The 22430-nt window shown below is 54.8% G+C and overlaps 1 protein-coding gene and 1 long non-coding RNA gene across 8 annotated transcripts in view; one reads left to right on the plus strand and one right to left on the minus strand.

Annotated features, from left to right (window-relative positions):
* SSH1 (slingshot protein phosphatase 1) overlaps positions 1-16591 on the plus strand; it is a 55477-nt gene extending 38886 nt beyond the window's left edge. For all 6 annotated transcript variants that reach the window (XM_029923033.1, XM_029923029.1, XM_029923030.1 and 3 more), the window contains 5 exons: positions 1775-1821; positions 3215-3361; positions 4887-5087; positions 7316-7877; positions 10684-16591. In XM_029923033.1, coding sequence (XP_029778893.1) covers positions 1775-1821; positions 3215-3361; positions 4887-5087; positions 7316-7877; positions 10684-11940 — 2214 coding nt within the window. In that variant the 3' untranslated portion in view covers positions 11941-16591. The remainder of the gene's footprint in view (positions 1-1774; positions 1822-3214; positions 3362-4886; positions 5088-7315; positions 7878-10683) is intronic.
* Positions 16592-19945: 3354 nt separating this feature from the next.
* Positions 19946-21056, minus strand: LOC115278263. Of its 2 annotated transcripts, none has more exons than XR_003902790.1 (2): positions 20406-21056; positions 19946-20283 (listed from the first exon to the last, which is right to left on the minus strand). It is a non-coding gene; the product is annotated as an uncharacterized LOC115278263 (long non-coding RNA). The 2 variants fall into 2 exon arrangements; XR_003902789.1 differs by having other exon boundaries at positions 19946-20322.
* Between the last annotated feature and the right edge of the window lie 1374 nt (positions 21057-22430).

Raw genomic sequence — 22430 nt, forward strand, 5'->3', positions numbered from 1 at the left:
TCCTCCCTGGGAGCCTGGTGGTCCTCCTCTTCTCCCTGGGAGCCTGGTGGTCCCTCCTCTCCTCCCTGGGAGCCTAGTGGTCCTCCTCTCCTCCCTGGGAGCCTGGTGGTCCCTCCTCTCCTCCCTGGGAGCCTGGTGGTCCCTCCTCTCCTCCCTGGGAGCCTGGTGGTCCCTCCTCTCCTCCCTGGGAGCCTGGTGCCTGGTGGCCCTTCCTCTTCTCCCTGGGAGCCTGGTGTCCTTCCCGGAGGAAGGCAGCAGAGGGCAGGCTGTCCCACCACTAGGTGGGGGTCACAACAAGAGGACACTCACACATTTAGCAGAGCTCTCTTTATTTTTTCGGTGCGGTTTGGTGCTTTATGTCACTTTTTCCATGAGAGATACTAAAGGAATGTTTATATTTGAGCCTCTCCCTGCAGCGTGGAAATCCAGCTAGCACCCACTCGATGCCAGCTTCCCCGGGCCCCTACAGCCCCTGCGTCCCGAGGGCCTGCCTTCCTGGGAGAGGCTTCTAGGGAGACTTGGAGAGCCGGGGTCTTTTGCTCTTTTGACTCCATGTCGTTTGCATTTCCTAAGAGCGCAGTGATCATTGTTTCTTTCGCTTTTCTTCCCCTTCTGTGTCCTCGTAAGCTCAGAAATGGAGGCTTTGTTTTTTAGTTTGCTTTACAAGGTATTAAACCAGAACATGGTATGGAAGATAAGGAAATAGGAGAAGCTCTAAAGAAGAAAATTAAAAGCATTCCCCGTTTTGCAAATCTGGATATAGTCGCTTTTCATGTTCTCGTATATTTATTTTCCCATTTGTGTTTTTTTTCTTTTGATGTCTATATAGCTTCTTAAAAAAGAGGAAAGAATCATACTATTTATGTAGTATTGTATCCTGTTTTCTTGTTTTAAATTGTTTTCATTCTATGGCATTTCCCTGTGTCACTGACCAGCCAGCAAAAACTATGATTTTTTTTTAAGTGCCCCCTTATACAGATTTATCATCATTTATCTTACTAATTTCTTCTTGTCAGACCTCTGAGTTGTTTTCCATTGTTTGTCGTTATAAATAACCGTAACTATCCTTGTACATAAATCTCTGTGCAAATTCTGGGTGTTTCCACAGGACAGTTTTTTTCTATGAAGGGAACTACTGGGTCAGAGGGTGGGATCTTTTAAAAATACTTCCCAGGAAAGATAGACTGACTCCTGCTTTATTTTGTTATTATTATTTTTTTTAGTATTTCTTTAGTTTTGAAAGAGCGAGAACGAGCAGGGGAGGAGCAGAGAGAGAAGGAGATGGAGGGTCTGAAGCAGGCTCTGCGCTGGCAGCACAGAGCCTGACGTGAGGCTCGAACTCACGAGCCCTGAGAGCATGATCTGGGCTGACACTGGACGCTTAACCAACTGAGCCGCCCAGGCACCCCCAGACGACCCCTGCTTTCAGTTAGCAGTGTGCACGAGGGCTCTCTCCTGAGTGGGAGGTCGGAGGTCACTGCCTCTGCTGACAGGACCCTGCTGGGGTCCTAGGAAAGAAGTGGCAGGAGGGGTGCAGGTTTTGCCGAACTTACCCTTCCCCGAAGGCCAGAGGGCGTCACACTCAGGCTGACGACGCAGCGACTGCCTCGGGAACCTGCTTCGATACCGGCCTCTTTCGGTTCTATCCGTTGTCGAAGGTCAAGGGCCCGTGCAATGACCGTCCCCGTCAGGGCTAGCCCATGCCGTCCATCCCATAAGCAGCTCTAAGGCTGACATGTGACACTCACGGGGGTTTGTGTGATCTGTCCCCCAGGGCTCTGAATGGAATGCATCCAATCTGGAGGAACTGCAGGGCTCAGGGTGAGTCTGCTCCCCTCGTCTCCCCTTGTCCTTCCAGGCAGCTTAGATACCCTCAAGGTGGAGCCCTTAAACCTGCGGGCACCCCACCTCCACTCTCCAAGGCAGCCACCTGCCAGGGCTGGGCAGCTTTGCACAGCTAAACAGATGTGCTTGGAAATGTCACTTCCTGAATCATTCATGGGTTTTACGTTCTAACGGGGTTCCCTGTGATTGTGTGGGTCAGCAAGAGCGGTTCACAACCACGCGCCAGTGGCATAGGATGCTGATAAGGCCACGAGGCCCCCCACGTGCCCCGCTGCCTGGCACGGGTGCTGGCGGTCCTGGTGTGGACCACGCAGTCACTCTGATCCCAGCACACTCCTGGTTCCGCGGAGGTTACACTCTGGGTCCCGGTGGGAATCTTGCAGCTAAATGCTTGTGTTGGCCAGAAGCATATGCCTGCCTCAGTCTGAGAAATGCCCAGTAGTAGGAATAAAAAAAAAAAAGTTTAAATCTAGATCTTCAAGAACAGATGTCTGGACATTTTTTTTTAAACAACACAGCCACAAAATCACCGTTCTGTGGGTCTGACATGATGGCATTCCTGAATCACTGCATTTAAAAACCAAGACTAAACAAATCTTAAAATATACCTTTAGAACTACTGGTTAAGATGTGTTCTTTTGACAAAAAAAAATATTCTTAAAATGTAGAGCAAAACTATCTATGCCTTCTTGTGCTGGGAATAAATAACTTTTAAAGGTATTTTCTTATAGCATTTATACGTATTCTCTTAGAAGACCTATTTGAGGTATTTCCTAACTCCTGAAATTATTTTGGTCATCCGGGAATGGATGTATCACATTTAAAGAACTACAGAAGCTGCATTTGAGGACCTTCTCAATGATTTATTTGTTTCTAGTCTTGCCTTGTTTCAGAAAGGATTTAAGGCAGTTCTTAGGTACATGAATAATGGATGGATATATTCTATTTTTTTTTTTAGCTATTTAAAAGTGGAGACTTTGGGTTTTTTTTAAAGCCTCAGTATATTCATAACAGTTACGAATTTTGAAACTTCAAGAGAGTTTGAAAATGTATTTACATAATACATATGGCTGCTTCCAGAATTCACGTTGCTTAGCAATGCTTTGAACTTTTTTCCTTGATTTTTTTATAAAGAACTCTATTTTCCTTATCTTAAATGTAATGCGCTCTCATCACATAGAGGGCATTTAGAAACCATGCCAGTGTGTGTGGCAATGACCCTGAAGGGAAAACAAAAGTCCCACCATAAACACACACCCTTCATGCGTGCGCGTTTCATTTCTTCTGTGCTGTTTCCTGCTACTTTGTTCTTTGTAGTTCCTCGTGCTGATTCTCCAAATTTGTCCTTTTTGTCTCTCTCTCATTTCAGCGTTGACTACATTTTAAATGTCACTCGAGAAATAGATAACTTTTTTCCTGGCCTATTTGCATATCATAACATCCGAGTCTACGACGAGGAAACCACAGACCTTCTTGCCCACTGGAACGAGGCGTACCATTTTATAAACAAAGCCAAGTAAGTGGGGGGAGGAGCCAGAGAAGCTGGTCTGAGGAGGAAACTGACAGACGCTGGGTGGGCAGGAATGAATGGCAGTGTCAGACACAGCCGTCCCCTGCTTTGTGGAGCCTTTGAGGTCTGGTGGACCACCGGTCTTCAACCAGAACACCCATAGCGCCAAAGGGGCACGGTCACTGATCTCTAGGTGGGGGCCCCGACGGGCCTGTGTTTCTCCCATCCTTGACTGTGACGTTGGCCCCCGCTTCTGTTCATGGTATCAAAAGTGGTATCAAAAAAGGATCTGATACCAAGTGTACATTCTTGGGAGCTCTGCTCTTGGGGAGTCGCTGACCTAAAGGAGGCGGGACGGTGGGCCAGGTCCTATGTGGACTTTGGGCACCTGTGGGGCTGCGCCTCCCAAGAAAACTGCTCAGGCACATGCTCTGAGGTGTGGCCCGCCTTGTGCACCTGTGTTAGGACAGTTTTCCTCTTCATAGAAAGGGGCAGACCATCAGAGGTCCGTGTTGTCCCGAGCCTGTCACCGGTGTCCCCCATCTTTGGTCCTCCCCTTATTCCCCTATGGAAAGACTCTGTCTCACCAAGAGAGAAAACCTTCTGCATTGCTAGTGAGAGAGACCCCATCTTCTGATTGCACCCCATCAGGGGCAAAGCTACGTAACACATCCTTACCAAATTTCAGTTGTTTGGATTCTTGGGAGGGGGGTAGATTTCAGACCACCAGTGAAACAAAAAAGCAAACAAAACAAAATGCATTGACGTACGGGGATGAATTTGAAGCCTGGGGTCTAGGAAACGAGCCTGACCGGTCGACTGCTGCCAGTGTAAACAGGCAGGCTGGTGGGCCTACCTGCGGTACAAAGCTCTCCAGGTCTGCCCTGCCAGCCCCGTCCACTCTCCAGGAAGCCGGGTTTCGAGAAACCCTGTCTGCGGCTCTGCCCTATCTGTGAAATCAGCCCCGTCCGGGCCAGGACCGCCTCCCCGCAAACCACCGGTCCACCTATGTTCTTCCCCTCGTCTGAGTCCGGGGTGCTGCTGCCCTCACTCTGGCTCCCCGACCTCCTGTGCGACGCGCATCTTGCTGTCCCGAGGACCTTGCGGCCTTCAGTTCACTGACCCCGTTTTCTGCCAGCACCCGCTCCCTGGCTCCGTCAGCTGCAGCAGCTGCGTGGCTTTTGCAGATGTCCCTTCAGCTGCCCCTCTGCCCTTTGCAGAAGAGCCTGCGGCCTCCTGGCGCACCCCAGCCATCCCACTGTGTCCCCAAAGACAGCCGGGTTTGGGAGCCCTCCCTGCACAGCTTGACAAGGCCGGGACAGAGTTATCTTGATTTCCCATTGTGTGCTAATTGATTTTGCAGTGAAGCTATTTCCTTTAATGGGCGTGTGGCCATCTGCTGCACAAATATCAGGACAGAAGAGGGGTCTGGGCCCGGAGATAACTTCAGGGTGTATAAAACTCCATTGGCTAAAACCCCGGAGGGAGGGCAATCGTCAAAGTCTCTGGACTCCCTCCCCCGCCCGTGCAGGAGGAACCATTCCAAGTGCCTGGTACACTGCAAGATGGGTGTCAGCCGGTCTGCCTCCACGGTCATAGCCTACGCCATGAAGGAGTTCGGCTGGCCCCTGGAGAAAGCCTACAACTATGTCAAGCAGAGGCGCAGCATCACGCGCCCCAACGCCGGCTTCATGAGGCAGCTGTCCGAGTATGAAGGCATCTTGGACGCGAGGTGGGTGACCGCCTGCCCGGAAGGGTTGGCGGGCTCCCCAGCAGACTCCCCAGCAGTGGCTTCCGTGGCTACAGCCCTGCCTCTGGGGAGGGGGGGAGCCAGCCTGAGAAAAACAACCATTGTTTGGGGTTTGATTAGCGGTTTCCAGGAGGGATCCTTTTGATTTTGTTGGCACACACAGAAAGCTGTTTTGCTGCCGGAGCCTCTAACCCAGCCGTGACATCATGTGCCGTGCAGGCATGTGGCCGTCCCTGTTTCCTGAGCACCTGCTTCATGCTGGGCTTCGCCACTGGGCAGTTCCAAGGGCCGCAGAGCAGACTGACCCCCGTGGCGATGAGCTGGGCGCTCCGGGCAAGCTCGCCCATCTCCCCGAGGCTCCGTGTCATCCTCTGAGTTTGGAAGTAACGCCTCCCTGATAGGGTTGTTGGGAGATTTCTGTAAATAGTGTACACATTCACCTTCGCAGGTGCTTGGCCAAGCCTGGCTTGTGGGACCCTTTGAGATCTCTAAGCCCCACCCAGAAAAGGTCCACAAAGTACAGGTCATCCCCCATGTTGGGGTTGAGGATGCGGGGGGTTAGCTTGTCCCACAGCACACAGCAGAGAGGAGGGGGCTCCCCCCAGGTCCATGGGCTCCCGCGGCTCCTGCGTGGGGAGGCCCCATGGAAGCAGACCCCTGTTGGACTGGGGGACTCCCCTCCGCTCTGGCGGGCGGTTCGGGGCCTCCCTGGATTATTTCTGATGGTATGCGGAGGCCACATGCTGAGTCCACGGGCTCTTGGCCACGTGTGAGAAAGCAGGAGTGCTCCGCAGGGTTGAAGAGGGTCTGAGAACAGCCCTAGACGTCTCTGGAGTCCCTTTACTGTCAACCAGGGAGCAGCTGGACAGGTCCCCCGGGCAGGGCCCAGGGACAGTGGGGCAGGGGGGAGGTTAGGGAAAGGAAGAGGTGGGTGGTCCTGCTCCCTCTTCCTTGGCCCTTCGGTCCCTGGCTGTGGTCAGGTGCTTGCAGCCTCACCAGGGTCTTCAGGCTGAGTTCACAGCCACAGGCACAGACCCTGTCTTGCAGCCCTGTCTGGGGGCCCTCTCGGCCTTGCCTGGAATGCACACAGGGAGTGGTCACGAATGGCCACGGGACTGCAGGGCCTAGTTCACACTGTCCTTTTACGTCTGCTTCTCTCACTGTAACCTGCACAGCCACGTGGCATTGGTGGCATTGGTGTTGCTGCCCTAAGGTTCGTGGAAGTGACTTACTTCCCTCGTTTCACATCAAACTTTTTTCTTCTTTTTTTTTTTCACCCTTACATTAAAAATGTGTTATAACAGGGGCACCTGGTTATAACAGGGGCACCTAGGTAGTTCAGTTGGTTAAGCATCCAACTCTTGATTTAGGCTCAGGTCATGATCTCACGGTTTGTAAGACTGAGCCCCGCATCGGGCTCTGTGCTAACAGTGCAGAGCCTGCTTGGGATTTCTCTCTCCCTGTCTCTGCCCCTCCACTGCACTCACGCATTCTTTCTCTCTTTCTCTCAAAAAAATATGTTTTTAAAAAACATGTCGTAACAATACTACTACGGTTTTATAAGACCTATTTTAAAAGTTTATTTTTGAGAGAGAGAGCACACACGCGAGTGGGGAAGGGGCAGAGAGAGGGGGGGACAGAGGCTCTGAAGCGGGCTCCACACTGTCAGTCCAGAGCCCAGCGTGGGGCTTGAACTCACAAACCACAAGATGGTGACCTGAGCCGAAGTCGGACACTTAACCCACTGAGCCACCCAGGCGCCCCCATGACCCATAATCTTTCTGACCTAAATATATATTTCCAATTTTCTCCGATGGGCCCAAGTTAATGCATATTCCGTGCTTTCACCGTCAGGCCGGTGTGAGGTCTGTCTGTGCTGTCTGCTTCGGTCCTCACGGTCTCCCTGCGGCATGGGGAGGAGGGGATCACACTTGGCGACAGAGGGAGAGACTTAGAGATGAGGAAGTGGACTGGCTAAGTTCACAGAGTGCAATGGGACCCCAAGGCCATGATGGCACTTGGGGTCTGCACTGCTTTCGCGCATCTGCCACACAGCCCTTGCGTGACAGAGTCAGTTGAGGCTCCTGGCCTGAGCCTCAGTGATCCTCGTGATACTTTGTCAGCCTCAGGCTGTCCCTGGCCAGCCTGCCCCCTCCCCTCCTCCAGGGACCCCGTGGGCACTGACTTTCCCCCGCCCTCCTCCCCTGCAGCAAACAACGGCACAACAAGCTGTGGCGCCAGCAGGGCGACGCCTGCCTCCAGCCGCCCGTGGAGGACCCCGCAGGGTCTGGGGACTTCTTGCCGGAGACCCTGGACGGCACCCCGGAAGCCCAGCTGCCCTGCCTAGACGATGACGCCCAGCCTGGGCTCCCGGACAGCAGGGCCCCAGGAGGAGCCACTCTCCCCTGCTGCTTCCGGCACCTCTCGGACCCCCTCCTGCATCCCTCCGGCGATGAAACTGGCAGCTTGGTCCACCTGGAGGACCTGGAGAGGGACGCCCTCTTGGAGGAAGCAGCAGAGGCGACGGAGGCTTGCAGGCCGGCCACACACCCTGAGGAGGCTTCCGGGCCCTGCGAGAAGGAGGTGAAGAAGAAGCTGGAGTTCGGGAGCCCCAAAGCTTCCTCGCCGCCGCAGGTGGAGGACATGGAAGGGGAGGAGGCCCCCAGGGCGGGGCGGTGGGGGCGGCCCCCGCCCCAGCCTGACAAAAGCCTGCTCAACCGGGAGAACCTGAACAACAACAACAGCAAGAGGAGCTGTCCTGAGGACTTCGAGGTAGGCTCGGCCCTGCTCAGCGGCCTGCCCCTGCCCGCGGGTGCTATGCAGGGGGAGGTGGGCGCCCCCAGGTCAGGGGTCTGCTGGCCCCGCAGCTCGCCCGGCCTGCCCCCTGCCCGTGGGCGCTATGCAGGGGGAGGTGGGCACCCCCAGGTCAGGATTCTGCTGGCCCCGCAGCTCACCTGGCCTGCCCCCTGCACCTATGCTACTGCAAAGGGAGGTGCCCACCCCCATGTCAGGGCACCACAGGGCACCTGTTCAATGGCTCGGGTGGCCAGCACCTCCAGCTCGGTTTCCTTCTTTTCTTTCTTTTTTAAATGTTATTTTTATTTATTTTGAAAGAGAGATAGAGCACTTGTGGGAGGGATAGAGAGAGACGGAGAGAGAGGGAGACTTTCAAGCAGGCTCTACGCTGTTAGTGCAGAGCCCGCCCCAGGGCTCCAACTCAGTAACAGTGAGATCACGACCTGAGCCGAGGTCGAGAGTCCAACGCTCAACTGACTGAGCCACCCAGGCGCCCTTCGAGGTCTTTCTTCCATAAAATGGAAAACAAAACTTCGCACCCAGCTTCACATTTATCAACACAAGACCATTCCTAGTCCACACCCTGAAGTGTCTGGAAACAAACCCCGCTGCGTTCACGAATGCTTCAGGGGCGAACGGGACCATGGTGTCACCTTGGAGAAATCGGTAGGAGCTGCTCCGTGTCAGGGGACGTCTGGTCTTCCGGCTCCTCTTCGAGTGCCGGGCCCCGGCAGCCCCTGTGCACTCCTGGGCTCGGGGTGTCTGCAGCGAGGTCTTCGAGGGCAGGCGCTTGCTCCGGAAATCGTTAATTCCACTAGGCTTTTCCCTACTCCGAGCAGCCCAGGAGCGGAGGGTGGGTTCGAGAGGGCTGTGCCCTGCCGCCTGCTCTCGGCTTCCGCCCTCGCTGGCGTTGGCTTGCCGCGGCCTCACCGCCCACCTTCCCAGACAGCGTAGGTGTGCGAGCAAAAGCGCGGAAGGCTGGCGGGTGCCAGCATCCCCTGTACGGAGGGTTCACCTTGACCTTGCAATACGGGTGAAATGGGAAGTTAGGTCTACTGACCTCCCAACGATAGAACGTTCCGGACCCAGTGTTAATTACTCAGGAACATCTCCCACCACTCACCCTTCCCTCAGAGAGCAAATGCCCGTAAGAGAGAGGCCAGGAAGCCTCCGTCCAGGACAGTAGTGCCTCCGTCGGTCTCACGTGGCCTGGGGTGAAGCGTAGAAGAGATGACAGCTTAGCCTGGGTAAGAAGGTACATGAAGGGCACGGCCTGCCTTGCCTGGCCGGAATTTGATCGGGTGGCTGACCTGATCAAGGGAATAGGACCAAGACACAAGCATTCATTCGTTCGTCCAGCCCTTGTGAAGGACGGCGCCAGGTTGGTGAGGCTTCGCCTGTAAGGTGCCTGTGCCTCCATGCAGCTTTCTGGTCCGTTTTCTCTAGAAGACAGTGGACCCTCTGAGGGCGGGGACCATGTCCTGTTTGCAGCCCCCGCCCCTGACACAGGTCATGACGTGGGACATGCGCTCCCCAATGTGAGCCGGACGAGTGGATTCTCTCCCAGCCCATTGCTCCTTGGGCTCCGAAAGGTGGTCTTACATCTTCTGCCATGGGACCATTTCACCATGTTTTAGAACATCAGGTTCAGAAGGTTTTAGAAGAAAACTTCAGAGCTCTGGGTGGAGAGTTCAGGCTGTAAGTCGGGGGTGATCGGGTCTCACTGGCTGACCTGGGAGCCGGCCCGGGAATCCGGAGTGTGAGAGGGCTCTTCGGGAGACCAGGCCTACTGCCACCCCCACCGTGCACTCTCCACGTGCTCCCCTGCAGCCTCTGGGAACCCCGGCTGGGTTCCCTTAGGGTTCCTCCCGTACTGCACCGCGTGACTACTTGGCTTGGGGGCCTGCGTCTATGACCCAGGATGGAATTAATCCTTGACAGTCAGGGCCAGTGGCAGGACGCACTATCAGCCCTTTGCTGAGAAGCCTTTGTTTCACGCCAGCTTGGGCTCACAGTTAATGCCAGTGTCAGAGGGCGAGGGTCGGCTGCCACCTCCCAGCCCGTAGGAGCAGCCCTATTGTCCATTGATGGGCACGCGAGAGGGTGAGCAGTTATCCTGCCCGTCAGAAGGGCACAGTGTGGAGGCACAGGCCACGCTGGCCTAGAGGCATGTGGCTTTCTACTGAAAACAACGCAAATGTGTTCTCCGTTGGTATATAGAACCCACCTCAGGGGCGCCTGGGTGGCTCAGTTTGACAAGTGTCCGACCTCAGCTCAGGTCTGCGATCTCGTGGTTCGTGAGTTTGAGCCCCGTGTCAGGCTCTGCTCTCACAGCACAAGTCCTTTTCAGATCCTCTGTTTCCCTTGCTGTCTGCCACTCCCCCCGACCAAAAATAAACATTAAAAAAAAAGACAACCCACCTCAGCCTGGCTCTCTCATCTGAGTCTCTGAGTACCCATGCTGGGTGGACAGTAGAGTCTTTCCAAAGCCATTTTGCCCTTTGCTGCCTCACCATGAAGTTCTCTGGAGCCACGCTGTGCTCGTGCTAGAAGGGAACCACCCCATTTTCCGGCCGCATACTTCCCAAGCACAGATTTGCTCTGAAAGGGAAAAGAAAGCCGGGGGGGGGAGGGGCACCCACGTGAGGTGGCGGAGCTGGGGTCGGGCCAGCCTTGCTCCTGACTGCCACGTTGGCTGTGTAGCCAGAGATTTGCCCAGGATCATGGGCGCGTAGCCCCTGGCTCCTTACCGTATACTCACCGCATTCTGGTCTCCTTTCAGCACGATGCTATATTCGGGATCCTTAACAAAGTGAAGCCTTCCTACAAGTCCTGTGCCGACTGCATGTACCCGACAGCCAGCGGGGCTCCTGAGGCCTTCAGGGAGCGGGGCGAGAACCCCGGAGCGCCCGCCATCTGTACCCAGCCAACCTTCCTGCCCCACCTCACATCTTCCCCTGTGGCCTACGCGTCCAGCAGGGCCCGAGCTTTAGAGAGACTGGCCTCTGGCCCAAGCGAAAGTGCCCCGTTCCTACCACCAGCAGGCTCGAGGAGGTCAGACAGCGGTGGCTCTGGGGCTGAAGCTGCCCCAGGGCTCCCAGCTAGCCTTTTGGAACCTTCCAGAGAAACTCAAAAAGTCCTGCCAAAGTCCCTCCTTTTGAAGAACTCTCACTGTGATAAGAACCCTCCAAGCATGGAAGTGGCAAAGGATGAGTCACCACCCAAGAAAGATCTGAAGCCGGCCAAGGACCTGCGGCTTCTCTTCAGTAAAGAGGCTGAGAAACCCACCACCAACAGCTACTTGATGCAGCACCAGGAATCCATCATTCAGCTGCAGAAGGCGGGCTTGGTCCGGAAGCACACCAAAGAACTAGAGAGGTTAAAGGGCACGCCTGCAGAGCTGGCCTCTCCCTCCAGGGACAGCACCGCCAGCAGGCTGGAGGCCAGCATCCCTGAGGAGAGCCCCGCTCTGGCCCCCGCCGCTCCGCTGGGGCCCCTGCCTCCGCCTGGCCTTGCTGGGAGTGACGAGAAGTCAGAGGCCGTCCCCCCTCCGTTGGAAGGAGCCCCCCTCAAGAGTCCCACCCCCTTCCTCTGTCGCCTGGATCACACCAGTCATTTCTCAAAAGACTTCCTGAAGACTGTCTGTTACACCCCCACATCCTCATCCATGAGCTCCAACCTGACCCGGAGCTCCAGCAGCGACAGCATCCACAGCGTCCGGGGCCGGCCCGGGCTGGTGAGGCAGCGGGCGCAGGAGATCGAGACCCGGCTCCGGCTGGCGGGCCTCACCGTCTCGTCCCCACTGAAACGCTCGCACTCTCTGGCCAAGCTCGGGAGTCTCAACTTCTCGACGGAGGACCTGTCCGGTGAGGCGGACGTGTGCACCCTCACTGACGCCCGGGACGCCAAGCTGAGTGAGGCTTCCTTCCCGCGGGAGCCGCGGGCAGCCCCGAGGACCCCGGCCACATCCTGTCCGCCGTCAGGGAAGTCCGCCCCTTCGGAGGACTCAAGGAGCCCCTCGTGGGTGAGCAGAAGCTGACCCGCCTCTTGCCGCCTCTGGACGGATATTTTCACGGGATCCCTCTGTTTGTTTCGCTGGGGGTTTGGGGCAGCCCCTTGCATCTTGATTTCTCCTAAACAGCTGACGCTCAGACTTTCCCACTCCAGCCACAGAGAGGAGGGGAAGAGATGGAAATCACATAGCACAAGAGGAAAGGGGGAAGAAGCCAGTCGTGTGGCCCGGGAGAGCCAGAAGCCGTCGGCCAGTAGATACGAAACCCTGACCCCCAAGCCCTGTGTTTTCAGGAAGAATCCCGTTTTACAAAGAGCATATACAGATGTGCACACACGTCACAAGTGCTTCCCCTGCACCGTGCGACAGATGGCAGCGGTGGTGGCTCGTCGCCACGGTGCCCGTTCCTAGCTCATTCAGGCCCCTGCGGGGAAACCCTCGGATGGCAATATATTAAGTCCTACCTCTGTTCTTGCCGTGCTTTTTATTTGTAAGATACAATAGTGACCCAAGGCTTGTTCCAGAGAATGATGCTGTGTCAGAAAAGGTTTTTTCCAAGAGAGAATTTTTTTTTTGTTGGTGTCCACCAAAAAAACCCAAAACCATCCCCAGAAAGTGTTAAGACTTTTAAGTCGACTGCACCAAATGCCACTAGGTAAAGTCACACCAAGTCGTCCAGCGCCACTGTTGAAGCAGCCCGTGGTGCGTGGCGATCCCCTGCTCGGTTGACTTCTTTGTCCTGGTGTGTCGTTGCCGCTGAGTGATGCGTGTCTGGCCAGCGCCGGGTGGGGCGGCGGCAGTGTACGTGACGTCCTTAGTCATTGTTCGTGGCGAAGTTTAAGTTGCCCCCAGTCTGGGGAGAGGGATCCACGACTGCAGGTCTCTCATCTGCTGCTGGACCCAGTGTGGTTGTGTCGAGGCTTTGGAAGGGCTCGAGCGTCTGGTGGGGGCGGTGGTTCTGAGACTCGGATCGATCGTCCTGTTAGGAGCCCCGGCCCTCGGGTTTCTTAGGTCACAGGAGCGTGTGTGGGGAGGCGGAGGGGGTGACCCTCCCCGGGGACGACTCTGCAGCAACTTCTCAGAGAAATGGGACAGTTGAAAAGCTTCCCAGATGTTTACAGCTGCTCCTTCTGTGAGGACACTGCTTCCTGGTTGTCTCCGGCTCTTCCTAGCGGTGAGGACAGAGTAGAGGAGGGGTCTGGTTTGTCCCCGCCTGGGCCCCAGGTAGCCCCTTTCAGGATCCAGTGAGCTGCGCACGTCACGCTGCCACAGGACTGGGGGCGGGTGGGGGGAGCTCCCCTGGAGTTGGGCAAGAAGGGAGATCAAATACTTTGGAGAGAGAGAAAAGAGGCTTGGTGGGTAAGGCGGAAAGGTTTCATCCCAGGAGGAAACAAACTCTGATGTACGGACGGACCCGTGAGCCAGGAACATTTGTAAGAGGTTATAAAATATAATGATAGGCAGCAGGGACCAAGATGCTCACTCTCAATAGAGAACGTTTGCCAGCCTGGGTTTTATGGGACAACACGGGGCCCCAAGAGGAAACTGGCGACTCTGCTGCGGGCCTTCCCTGCCTCTTAGACACCTCAGGCCAGACCCCTGCCTTCTCCCGACCCAGACCTTGCCGGCCCACCCCTGCGCGGCTCTCATGCAGGGGAGGGTCACTGCAGGTGCGAGGGTGCTGCCGGCTGGATCGTTCCTGGGGTACGGCCAGCACCCCGCTGGCAGCCGGACTGACTCCACGAAACTAGAAGCCTGCGGGGCCAGCCAAGCCCTGAAAGTGGGTGAAGGATTTGCCCTCTTACATTGGTCAGACCTGGGCCCCCGAGAGCACCCCGGGAACAATCTTCAGGAACAAGGGCATCCACGTTCCAGCTAGCGGGTGGAGTCTGCAAAAATGCTCTCCCCGGAGATTTTCCTCCCTGGCATTTTTTTTTTTAACATAACATTACGTTACAGGAATTTCTTTTCCCACCGCCGTCAATTCAAATAACCTTAAAAGGTGATTACTTCTTCCTGAAAACCCTTTTGGGTACCCCCCTCCCCTACCACCCTGGCCAAAAGAAACATTCTCAGAAAACATACCAAGTTCAATATGTTTTGCCAAATTAAATTTCATGTGGCGGTTCAATTTCTGTGTCAAAATAATCCTTTAGATTTGATGCTGACAGGCTCAGGTTGCTCTTTGAACTGGGTCTGTGTGTGAGAACAGGATATCTTTAATTTTGAAAGTGTAGGAGGAAGATTATAAGTTTGAATCCCCATTTGTTTTCAGAAGCACAGCTCATCTGTCAGCGTCTACACAGACCAGGACCCAGGGCCCCAGCATCAGAGCAGAATGAAGCCCTTTTGATTTGATGGGTACCACTCCAGCCTGGAGGAAAGGGTCAAAGCTTTTCTGCCAGACCAGATGAGCAAGGGCATCCCGCCGGGCTTGGGGGCACCCTGGCAAAGACAGACTCGCTCTGGCCCCCCCGGAAGAGAAGTTTGTGCTGTGCGGCAGGCCGTGTCTTGACCGATGCCCCGTCTGTCACCTTTGCTGATGGCAAAAATCCTGAACACGGGTGGCACAAGTTAGAGGCGGGGTTTTTGCTGTAAAAGTCATTGGTTTTGGGGACCACCCTCTTTGGGGACCACCCTTGCTGAACTAGAGAGCATGAGTTTTCTAAATCAGCTTGGTAACCTCCCTGAGTCTTGAACTGCTTTCTGTGCCCCAACTCACTTTCCCTCTCTTGCTTTCATTCGCGCTGCACACCAGAAGTTAGACCGAACTTCCCTAGATCTGCATCTTGCGTTGGTTCCGGGGTTGGCGTAGGGAGGGGTCTTCTTGTAAGCTTGAAGTATTAGGAGGAAACCGGTCACAGAGAGAGAAACCACCATACCCTCTGATGGTGATCTGACAATGCCGCTGTCAGTTTCTTGGCCATGTAGCTATTTCAGGGTCTTGTAGCAATGTCCATCACTGGGTGAACTTGAGAACAAAGTTTCTTGCTCTTGGCATGCCCTGTTTCTTTGGTCCCACGATGTGGGGACCATGCTGAGCTCTGGGCGCCCAACAGCACGCTCCTGGGTAGCGGCACCCTGTCTGTCTTGCATGAGACTGCTCGCTAGCTGCTCGCAGATCACTGTGCTGTGCACCCGCTTCTGTTCCACCCCTCGCCTCTCACCAAATACCCTTCCAGCCCATCCCAGAGCCTTTTCCCTCCTGGGTAAGCGCAGAGGATGCCACCAAATTAAAATCTCAAGGACAGCCCTGGACTTGGGCACTCCTGTCTCTCCACACCGGCCAGATCCCAGAACATTCACAACTCCCCCTGCTCCCCTGGGACCATTTCTCCCCAGTGAGAAGAAATGCTCTGTTGTCAAGGTCACATAGGTGACCTTGCCCAAGGTGTCTCTGTTGACCGGAAACGCCTGGTGCCAGAATACATGCCGCCCAGCAGGGCCTCCCGCGGTCGCAGCGAGGACGGAGAGCTAGGCAGGCTCGGTTTTGTGACCCAGACAGCGTGTGCGGGCTCCGCTCGGCTCCCATCCCCGCAGGGTTGGCCGACGCTGCAGCCTAACGAAGGTGGTTGAGGGCCCGCCGCCCTCACCTGCTCGGTCGTCTTGCCGTGTGCTCTGTAACTGAATCCCTGTGTGTAGGAGCTCACGCTGCATAGATAGATCGGTTACTTGAGTCAGATCAGCTCGTGAGCCACTTCTCTCCCACCCACATCCACGCCGTGTCCCTGGACTATGAGGCGGATCACCATGCCCCATCCGAGTGGGGTTCTGCAGCGCCCACCCCACCCCCAGAGGCAGGCCTGGACGTGACCTCCTTTAGTCTGGCAGCCAGTGGCCTCAGTCAGTCTCTTAAATCAGAGTCTTTATAACCAGCCCTCCAGCCCTCTGTCCTTTGCGTTGGCCACGCCATACAAGAAGGTGGCCGCTTCCTCCCCCCTCTTCCGACACTGTAATTGTTGTTTTACAATTGAGTGCCTTAATAATAGTTTACAAATACTGTGTATTTATGGGAAACTGTTACGCTCTCACCTGCGATCGGACCTTTGCCTTGGCGGTGGTGGTGGGCATGCGGGCCGGCGCTCTCCCTGCCCCGCGCATGTGCTCATCTGCTGTGGGGTCGTACGTGGGGTCGGGGTGGGGGAGCTGCAGGTGTCCAGTGGCATGGCGGGGGGTGTCCTTTGGGCGGGGCAGGTGCTGGCTCACACCGCGCCCCATAGCTGCAAGGAAAGCACGGACTCTGGTTTGGTAGCCAGCTGAGGGTGGCATCCCGCCCCCCATCCCGTCACACACTGTACTGTTGTTTTATAGAGTTCTCTTACCACCGAGGCCACCCCGTCTCCCCCCTCTTGTCGGTGTCCCCAGCTCTCTGCAGCGAGACGCAGGTACGGACACCACCCCCTGGAAAATCAGGAACTAGACAAGATCCGTTCTTTGGTTTTCAGAAGCTGCCAGTGGGTTCCAGTGTGTGGTGTTAACGGTATCGATGATTTTTTTTTATTATATTGTTTTTCTTCTTGTTTTTTTTATATATATATTTAAAAGGCAGTATCTTTTGTACTGTGAATTTGCAGTAGAAGACGCATAATGCACTTTTTTTTTTTTTACTTCTGTTGGTGTGTACTGTAATAGTCAGTGTGCTTCTTGTGATGAAAATAAACTTGTCCTTTGTACACGTCTGATGCCTCGTGAACTTGCACAAAAGGAAACTCCTTCCTCCGCACTGGCCAAGGCAGTCAGACACATCTGCGTCGAACCCACAGCCAGTCTTTACTGAGCACCTACTGTGTGCTAAGCCCCGTACTAAAAACCCAGACACGTTAGACTGAAGAAAGAACCAAGGGAAGAAACGTTAGCTCCTCCAGGAGTTGTCTGTTTTCCCTCCTGGTTTTGTTAGTGAGGAAGAGCAGGCCCGCTTGTGGGGGGTCGTGGGACCCGGGTGCTGGCCGGTGTCTGTGCACAAGCAGACGGCAGCTAACTAGCATGCGCTCCGCGCGGCCACAGTCACGGAGGAGGAGACCGTGGAGGCTAATTATCGACAGTGGCCAAGGCGGGAATCCCAGGGAACTTCAGCTGCCACACACAACAGAGGCTTACTTATCTCACGCCCAGGTCACAGCCCACTGCAGGTCAGGACCTTTTGGTAGCTCTCCTCCCTTGATGACTCATGACGCTGAGCAACTTAGCGTTTTAAACCCTGTGCTATCTTGGTGTTCTTTGCTTCTGGGTGTGCGGTCAGGGGAAAGAGCACAGGGACTCACATTCATTCTTCACGGCCTTTGGATGCAGCACCTTGCACGCGGGGACCACTGGGAGGTATGCAGAGCACACGTGTTTGGTGGGTGGGCAATACTGTCTGCTGCAGGACCTTGTCACGACCACTAAATCCCAGTGCCTGGGGATCCAAGAAGGACTTCATTGAGTTCACCACAGCTTGCTGGGCCCGTCACCCGGACTCCCAGGAGACAGATAGATATGGAATGCAAGCTGATTACTTTAGAACAAGAATTATTAGCCATCAAGCAGGTCAGATTCCTCTCCCTTGCCAATCAGCACATGGAATCCTCTAGACGAATCTAATTTGAAACCAAGTTATGGTCAGGAATTGCTTATTGAGTATGAAATCAGAGCAAAAGCTTTGGGGAGCTGGTTCTAATGGTTCACACCAGTGAGCTGCGGGGCAGGCCTTTCTGTGAGATGTTTTTGCAATAGAACCACAGAGGGTCGTTCGGCAAGGTTGGAGACACCTTGTAAATTCTCTTCAGGCTCCAAATATGAATCAGAGCCCGGGATCGGGCCCAGCACTCTGTATGCTCCTGATGGGTTCCCTGGGAATTCTAAAGGCCAAGTCCAAATACCATCAAAATAAGAATGTGATACAGTGGAGCAGGTTTCCACTTGGGCTGGTTACAATCACATTCCATGCATGCTTTCTAGAGACCACGCCCCCTAACAGAACACTGGGGTGTTCCCAAAACTCATCAAATACTCATTTACCCAGTGCCCTGGCACAGTGTTCCTATAATTGGCAAGTTTTACCCTGATTTCATCCTCAGAGCAACAATCCTGAGGTTGAGTGTGATCCCAGATCATGCCTCCAGCTGAGGTAGGACCCTCCTGCCTGTTTGTGTTTAGGCCTCCTGAAGCCCCTCTTGGGAAGATGCTCAGAGGGGCTCCAGAAGGCAGAGCCTGGAGAATGGCATTTCAGAAGGGAATGGAAGGGGAAGCCCTTTCTAAAGATGTCCACTGCCCAGAAAAGACCAGCCATGCACCCTGCACCCTAGCGCTAGGGAGCAGCTTCCACTGGTCCTGTGTACCCAGCACTTTGCATAAGGAATCCCATTGAGTCCTTCAGACAGCCCTGCTGACGTTACCCACATGTACACATGAAGAAACAGGCCAGCAGAGTGTAAGTGTGTAAGTGGTTTGCCCATGGTTACATTGGGAAAGCGGGGAAGCCAGGAAATACGACTTCACCCCACTGAAAACCTTGCACAGCCAAAAGCAACCTGAAGCTGCATCTCCATCTCCCTATGTATCAGCAAGGAAACACAGGAGTCAGAAACGAAGCCTCCGGCCCTGGGAAATCTGACCTATGTCATGCTCCAAAGCCTGTTTGGACAACACAAGGTGTGTGTGTCTTGCGCCCAAATCACATCCACTATTTTTGCCTTTAAAGGCAAACTACTCGTGCATCCTGAAGTATATCTATAAATGGCCCCATTTCAGCTCAAAAGTCCTTTTGTTGTAAACAAAACAAGCAAAATGTTGGTGTTGGCACTACGGGCCTCCCAACACAGGAGAGGACGCAGGGGGCCCTGGTGCTGGGGGACTCGTTCTGCAAGTGCTTTGTTGGTGGTGGTGAGCTCCCTCTCGTTTTGAAATTGGATATCAAAATGGGTTAAGAACAGTGCTACCTACCTCACGGAGCCAGTAATTTGAGAATTAGCAGCTGAGAACATACGTAACCCCCCTTTTGCCTGGCACACCGTCCGTGCTGAATCTACGGTGGCCGTTATTGTTGGTACTGGTACTGGACAGAGGGATGGAGGGGAGAGAGGCAGGAAGGAAGTAATGTACACTGAGCACCTACTACTGACCAGTGTTGGTCCACACAGCAGATATGAGCCTGTTTTACAAATGAGGGTTGGAAGCTCAGAAGGGTTAGGGAGTATGGGTCAGAGCCACACAGCCAGAAAGGGACAAAGGTCCAGGATGTCTGACTCCAAATTCATCTACTTTCTAGCCCACCACCCTCTCCCCAAATATAATAGCCCGTAGTGTACTTACTGCAATGCTTTGCATAGTAGGTGCTCAGTAAGTACTTGATGATTGTGAATGAATGAGCACATGAATGAAATACATGTGAGGAGTCCTAGTCTCATTCACCAAGGCCTAGAAAGTTTGGGGACACCCATGACTGCCTAAACCAAGCCCCTCTGGGGCAAGGGCAGTATCTCTCACCTCCTGGACCCCAGCAAGGGCTTGGCACATTAGACCGAAACTTAGATCAACACAGGGCATTAGCTATGACTCTGAGAATCCTGAGCTGTTCAGAGTCCCAAAGAATCTGAAAGGTCACCCAAGCTAGGTCCCTTTATCACATCCATCCATTCTGGCATTCTCCCCCCATTCGTGCCCTGCTCCCCACCCCTCCCCACCCCCACCATGTGCCAGGCCCTACGGGCAAAGAGGAGGCCATCTGTTTCATTCCTGGAGGTCCTGACAGAAAACCCTCTTGCAAAAGACAAGTAGGAAATATACCATCTGCTAATGGAAATGGAGTTGGACAGGTAGGATTCAAGGTTTATGTTTTCTTCATCCTTTTAACTACTTTCCAACATCTGTGCAGCAAGCAGGGCTACTTTTATTAAAAAAAAAAAAAAAAAAGAGGAGCACCTGGCTGGCTGGCTGTCAGAAAGCATGTGACTCTTGATCTCAGGGTTGTGAATTCGAGCCCCACATGAGGGTACAGAGATTATAAACACTTTTATAAAAATAAATGAAATTAAAAAGGGAAACATTAAAGAGCTAATGAAAGGATGCTTTTGTATTGAGTTACAATTCACAGCAACCCCCGGGGCTCCTGGTTCCAGGGGACTCAGTTAGGCATCTTGGGGGGAAGGTCTTTGCTCCCCTCTGATGAGCTGGCACGGGCCCCTGGAACGGACAGAGCACTCCCGGATGGCAGTGCCTCCCTGCCCTGCGCTGTGAGCTTCTCTGGGCTGCCCAGGCCCTCCCTCTGGGCATCTGGGGTGGCAGGGCAGCACTTAGGGCTGCCTCGTGGTCGGCGGCACAGGACTCTGCATTTACAAGGGCATCGCGACGTTTCTAACTCTCCACTGTCGCTCTTCTGAAATCCCTGTAATTCTTCGACAAAGGCCAGGCCTTTTCATTTTGCGTTGGGCCCTGCGAATCCCGAATCCCGTCGCCAGTCCCGGCAGTTATTACCCTTCCAACCAAGGTCTTCGGGTACCAGCTCCCCGACTTACCTATTCTGTGACCTGGAGCAAAGTGACTTCACCTCCCTGGGCCCCAGTTTCTCAAGATGAAGAACAAAAATAACCTCCCAGTGATGTGATAAAAGAGGAGCACAGAGCATGCACCCCTGAATCGTACTGTTATTTGTCACATAAAGCACTTAGCACAGGTCCTGACACAAAGTAATCCTTCAGTGGGACTGGTCTCTGGTCAGGGGCCCACAGATCAGACGCTGCTGATGGACGGCGCCCCTCCCTCCCCACCGGGCTTCCAGGGCTTCGCTCAGGAGGGCAGAGGGAAGGAAGCAAAGCCAAGCTCACCGGAGTGGGCGGGGGTACTCGCCGGGATGTGCACACACATGCTCCCCGTCCCCCGCCCTGACCCCTGGGAGGACGCTGGCTCTGCCTCCCTCTCCGCAGATACAAACATCCGTCCCTACCCACCCCCACGCGCCCTGACCCGGACCCGCGTGGTTCTTCGCAACAAGCCTTCCGGGAAGGGCACGGCGTGGGCGGCCCGTGAGCGTGGGCTTGTCCCTGCCGCGATCCAGAGGTACATCCTGTTCTGGCGTTGCCATGGCACAGAGAACATCTGCCACAACAAACGGCGGGCGGCTGGGCACTGGAGGCTGGGGCGGAGCGCGCGCGAGTCCGAGCGAGGGACTCGAGCTGGACAGCGATTTGGGAACCCTCCCCGGAACCGCCCCCCGACCTCCCGCCCTCTGCCTCCCCGCGCCTCCCCGCGCCCTGTGCACGCGCGCGGGCGCGCACCCGCATACACGCGCGCCCTGTGTCTGGAAGGCTTCGGGGACTGGGCCCGATTTCCCGCAAGGAGGAAGAGTTTGTGATTCCCGATTTTCTTCCTGGAGGTCCTGGGAGAAGATGGCTGGCAAGCGCACTGCCCTAGCAGGGGTGCCCCCCCCCTCCCCGCCCCTGCCCCCTGCCCCGAATGCTCCTCCCGGTCTAGCTCACAGCCAGGCTCCCAGCTCTGCCCTAGGCCCCATCCTGCTTCCAAAATGGAATTTGCTTCCGGTTGTTATTGTTGTTTTTCCTGATTAGAAAGTAAAACACGGTCATTGTATCAAAATCACATGATGTCCACAGCGACAATAGCCGCACTCGTGGTGTATGAGCCAGCCGCTGAGCAACTTCCCGCTCAGTAAAAATATACTACATAAAAGGCTTAAAACCGCACCAGGCCCATGCATTTGTCAAACAAAATAACTGTTAAAATCATTCCGTACATTCAGCGGGGAATGCAGGCCTTAACCCAGTTCCTTACAGGAAGAAAACAGGCTCAGGTGGGTGACCTCACCCGCCTAAGGTCACTAGTGAGTGATCTGGATTTGAATCCAGGTAATACCAACACTCAAGCTTTGAAAGCCCAGAATCTTCTGCCACCACCATCACCCCTGCCCCGTGCTGCTTGTCTTAGCTTCTGGAGCACCTTCTCAGGTCCCCTCCTCTCTTCAAGCCACACGCCCCCAGTGCTGACCTCATTCCGGCTGGAAGTCCCAGAGGTCCAGCTGAGGTCATGGTTCTGGCCCTAGACTCATAGAGGCCACACCCTGTCTGGGGCCTTTGGGCCCTCCTCCCCCATTTGCCCACGTCCCTGCCCTCTGAGGGCTTGAGCACTCTCCCTGGGCGTGCCCAGGCCCCAGACCTGCCCAGGACCACACCTCTTCCCTCTACCCACTTTCCCTGCCCTGCAGTGGAGGCTCGGTTGAGATCATGTTAGTTATGACAGGTGGCACCTCTTGAGCCATACCAACAAGGTGGCTTTGTGATCACCATTGTTCAGAGGAAGAGACTCCGAAGTTAAATGATTGACCCACGTAGCCCAGCCAGAAAGGAGACAGAATTCCAGAGCCACCTCCTCCAAGAAGCCATCCCCAACTCCAGCCTGCCCTCCTCCACCCCTGCCCAAATCTGGAAGAGAGAACTATTTAGTCGGAGTACCCCACGCGCATGTACAAGACTGTGAGCCCCTGAGATTGGGGGCTGAGTGAGGTTTATTGTAGCTCACCCTGGGCCTGA

The sequence above is a fragment of the Suricata suricatta genome, chromosome 14 (genome assembly GCF_006229205.1).
Source record: "Suricata suricatta isolate VVHF042 chromosome 14, meerkat_22Aug2017_6uvM2_HiC, whole genome shotgun sequence".
Classification (NCBI taxonomy): domain Eukaryota; kingdom Metazoa; phylum Chordata; class Mammalia; order Carnivora; family Herpestidae; genus Suricata; species Suricata suricatta.